Source organism: Ananas comosus, linkage group 24 (assembly GCF_001540865.1).
Source record: "Ananas comosus cultivar F153 linkage group 24, ASM154086v1, whole genome shotgun sequence".
NCBI lineage: Eukaryota > Viridiplantae > Streptophyta > Magnoliopsida > Poales > Bromeliaceae > Ananas > Ananas comosus.
In genome coordinates, this window is record NC_033644.1 from 3,552,815 (window position 1) to 3,556,508 (window position 3,694).

General features: G+C 34.4%; 1 protein-coding gene and 1 long non-coding RNA gene across 2 annotated transcripts; both read left to right on the plus strand.

Moving 5' to 3' along the window:
- On the plus strand, nucleotides 525-1,548 carry LOC109728819. Its single transcript, XR_002221115.1, has 3 exons — nucleotides 525-655; nucleotides 781-858; nucleotides 1,424-1,548. It is a non-coding gene; the product is annotated as an uncharacterized LOC109728819 (long non-coding RNA).
- Nucleotides 1,624-3,091, plus strand: LOC109728525 (zinc finger BED domain-containing protein RICESLEEPER 2-like). Its single transcript, XM_020258942.1, has 2 exons — nucleotides 1,624-2,836; nucleotides 2,940-3,091. Exons 1-2 carry the CDS (start codon nucleotides 1,624-1,626, stop codon nucleotides 3,089-3,091), a joined length of 1,365 nt encoding a protein of 454 aa, XP_020114531.1.

Consider the following 3,694-nt stretch of genomic DNA (forward strand, 5'->3'; position numbering starts at 1 on the left):
TCAGCTTGAAAATGAGCTCGAGATCGGCTCGCTCGTTTAGTAAACGAGCCGAACACGAGCTGGAATTTTCAGGCTCGTTTAATAAACGAGCCGAACACGAAGCTAAGGTCAGCTCTTCGTGTTCGGCTCGATCAACTACTCGATAATATAATTTTATATATTATATATTATATATATAATTATATTTGTATTATAAATATATAATACAGAATTGCAGATTTTTAATTTTAATTTTTACCCCAACTTAAAAAAAAATTAGCTTTTTTATAAAAGAGGCCCATAGCCCATTTATATTTAGAACTACTTATTTACATTCATTGAATCATGGCCCATAGGCCCATAAAATAAATTCACTCTTTATCTTCCTATCTCCAGGCTCCAGCCCAAGTAGCCAACTCCTAACTCTAAATCCTAATTAGCTTTTAGCCTTTTACCCAATTCTTCTCACTCACGTGACTAGCAGACTAGGGTCTCTCTCTTTGTCTCCCTCAGAGTCGCACAAGGGCACAGCCGCACAGCCGCCTCTCTCCTTCTCTATCTCTCTCAGTCTCTCACAAGTTCACAACCCTAGATCGCCATTAGCACACCCTCGGCAGCGATTCTTCGCTGTTCGCAAACTCCCGGCAGCGAACTTCGGCGGCGACGCTTTCAACAGGTTCATTTCTCACAACCCTAGATCTTCATCTTTTCTTTTTCTTTTTCTTTTGATTTTTTGAGGGGAATGGGAGGGATTTTCTCTCTTGAGCTTCTAATTAGATCTGATATGATTTTTTTTTACAGAGATTTAGATAGATCTTGCCGGATCAGTGTGAAATCCACCGTCGCACTCACACATCTTCCTCCCCTTCATGGCTTCATGTAAGTTTTCCTTCCCTTCATGGCTTCATGTATGTTTATTTATAGATTTTTTTTTTCTAATTGATGAAACAAGTGCATTAATATTCTGATCTTTAGACTTCAGGAAGAGAAAGTTAGCAAAAATAAAAATTGGCTATGATTTTAAAAATTTATTAAAATTTTAGTTAAAAAAATTAAGAAGATAAGTGAAAAAGTTATAGCTATAAAGGATTGGAATATATTATATTTATAGTATAAATATATGTATAGCATTACTTAAAATAGTAGCATTACGGATTCAGCAGTGGGGAGCTTTAACTTTTTATATTTCAATTATGAGGGAACATCTGAGGAATGGTCCAATTTATATATAATCGCAGAATTTCGCATGCAATTCCGACCATATAAAGAAAAATATTGTATAAGTACCCATAATTAACTAATCAATTAGTTTTACAGCAAGTATAAGTGCCCGTCTTTAGGTTTACTATTTTTGACTTTTCTAATTTGAATATTGATATCTTTTTCATTTCAAATGTTTTATACTTGTATAGTTGTATTTATCAGTCTACATTTTTTTTTGAAGTTGAAGATAACTTACAACAAGTTGGAATTTGATCGTGAGGACGTATTAAATTGAACAACAGAGATAACTCGAAGAAAGGCAAGTAGAATCAGTAAGTTCACAAAATCGCAGTTTTCATTTCTTGAATGAATCATTTTCTTCATATTATTATTTTCTAGTATGTGCTTATTTATCTCTTTCTATATATATATTTTTTAGTTATGTCTTCTCCCACTTTGCCACATCCCAATTCATCTCAACAATCAGCATCTTTTATTGGCACTAATGAACCATGTGATACTCAAGAGAAGGATGAAACTGCTGATAATCATGATATGGATGAGGTTGAAAATGAACTAGAAGGAAAGAAAATTCGTAAAAAAGTTTCAAAGGTTTGGGAATATTTTGAAGAAGTAGAAGTTCTTGAGAATAAAGTCTTAGTGAAAAAACTCAAATGCAAATATTGTACAAGGAAGTATTCCAAATCAAAGACGGGTACCACCTCACAGCTAAAAAGGCATATGAATGAATGTTTTTACTTGAAAAATCAGCCTAAAGACCAAGGTTTAATCAATTTTCCACCAAGTGAAGCTCTAGAGAATGAGGTAGAATTTTCTCCTGTCTACATTGGCTCATCTTTTGACGCATTTAAAATTCGAGAAATAATGGCTAAAATGATTATAGTTCATGAATATCCATTTACGATGGTTGAGCACACATGGTTCAATATATTGTGTAAGGCATTGAATCCTAATTTTCAAAAGGTGAGTAGAAACACTATTAAGAATGAATGCTTAAAAGCCTACGAAACTGAAAAGGAGAAATTGAAAAAAGTGCTAAAGAATGTTGATAAAATATCACTTACATGTGATTGTTGGACGTCCAAGCAAACAATTGGGTATATGGCTTTGACAGCTCACTATATAGATTCAGAGTGGCAATTGCAGAAGCGTGTCATTGCTTTCATTGAGCTAGAGCCACCGCACACCGGTTTGGTTATTTCTGATGCCATTTCTGAGTGCTTGTTAGATTGGGGGATTCAAGATAAAGTGTCTACAATCACCTTAGATAATGCTTCAAGTAATGACGTAGCAGCTAAAAGTTTAAGATTGAACTTTGAAAGGAGAAACAAACTTCACTTCAAGGGTATGTTCTTTCATATTAGATGTTGTGCACATGTTTTGAACTTGATGGTTCAAGATGGTCTTAAAGAGATTGCTGAAATAATTAATGACATAAGGGAGTCAGTAAAATACTTCAAGAAGTCTCCTGGTCGACTTCAAAAATTTGGTGAAATTGCTAAGCAGTTGGGTCTCTCTACAGAAAGAGGGTTATCAAGTGATGTTACTACTAGATGGAACTCTACATATAAAATGCTTGATGCTGCTTTTCATTATAAATTGGTTTTTAGTGAATATGCAAATAGAGATCCATGTTATAGATGGTGCCCCACTGACGAACAATGGGAAAGATATGAAAAGATAAGAAAATTTTTTGGAATCATTCTATAATGTAAGCAATATTTATTCTGCAACAGATTATCCAACATCTAACAAGTTCCTTCGTGAAACTTATAAAGTTAAGAAAGTGCTAGCTGAACAAGCTACATCAGATGATTATTTTATGAGAAACATGGCACGAGTAATGGCAGAAAATTTGATAAATATTGGGGTTCTTGCAACTTGTTAATGGCCATTGCATCAATTTTAGATCCAAGATATAAGATGTTGTTGGTTAAATTCTGCTTTCCTAAAATATATCCAAGTCATGAGGTTGAAAGAAATATAATGATAGTTCAAAAGGCATTATCCTATCTCTTCGATAGCTATGCTTCAGAACACTTTTCTTCCCTCTCTAAAATAAGTGTGAGTGGTAAAGGAACTCTTTCAGGTACAACGTCAAGTGTGGACATTAATCCAAGTTCATCTAAAAGACAAAAAGCAAGCGATGATGACAATTTTGATGATTTTATAAGGAGCAGTTCATTTGTCCAACCTGAGAAATCAGATTTAGAAATATATTTGGAAGAAGGGTCAGCTCCTGTTGATCGTGATGACCCAAGTAAATTTGATGTGTTGGGTTGGTGGAAAATGAATAATATCATATTTCGTATTTTGTCCAAGTTAGCTCGTGATGTTCTTAGTATACCAATTACTACCGTCGCTTCGGAATCAGCTTTTAGTGCCGGGGGAAGGGTTTTAGATGATTACCGGAGCTCATTGGCACCAAAAACGGTAGACGCCATAGTATGTGCTGGAAATTGGATAAGAGCTTCACAAAAGTTTACAAAAT

What these genes read in the sequence shown, in the direction of transcription:
- LOC109728525 (XM_020258942.1), top strand. Translation starts at nt 1,624, where the DNA reads ATGTCTTCTCCCACTTTGCCACATCCCAATTCATCTCAACAATCAGCA. An exon ending in ATATGCAAATAGAGATCCAT is followed by an intron (nt 2,837 to 2,939) that starts GTTATAGATGGT and finishes ATTCTGCAACAG; the next exon opens with ATTATCCAACATCTAACAAG.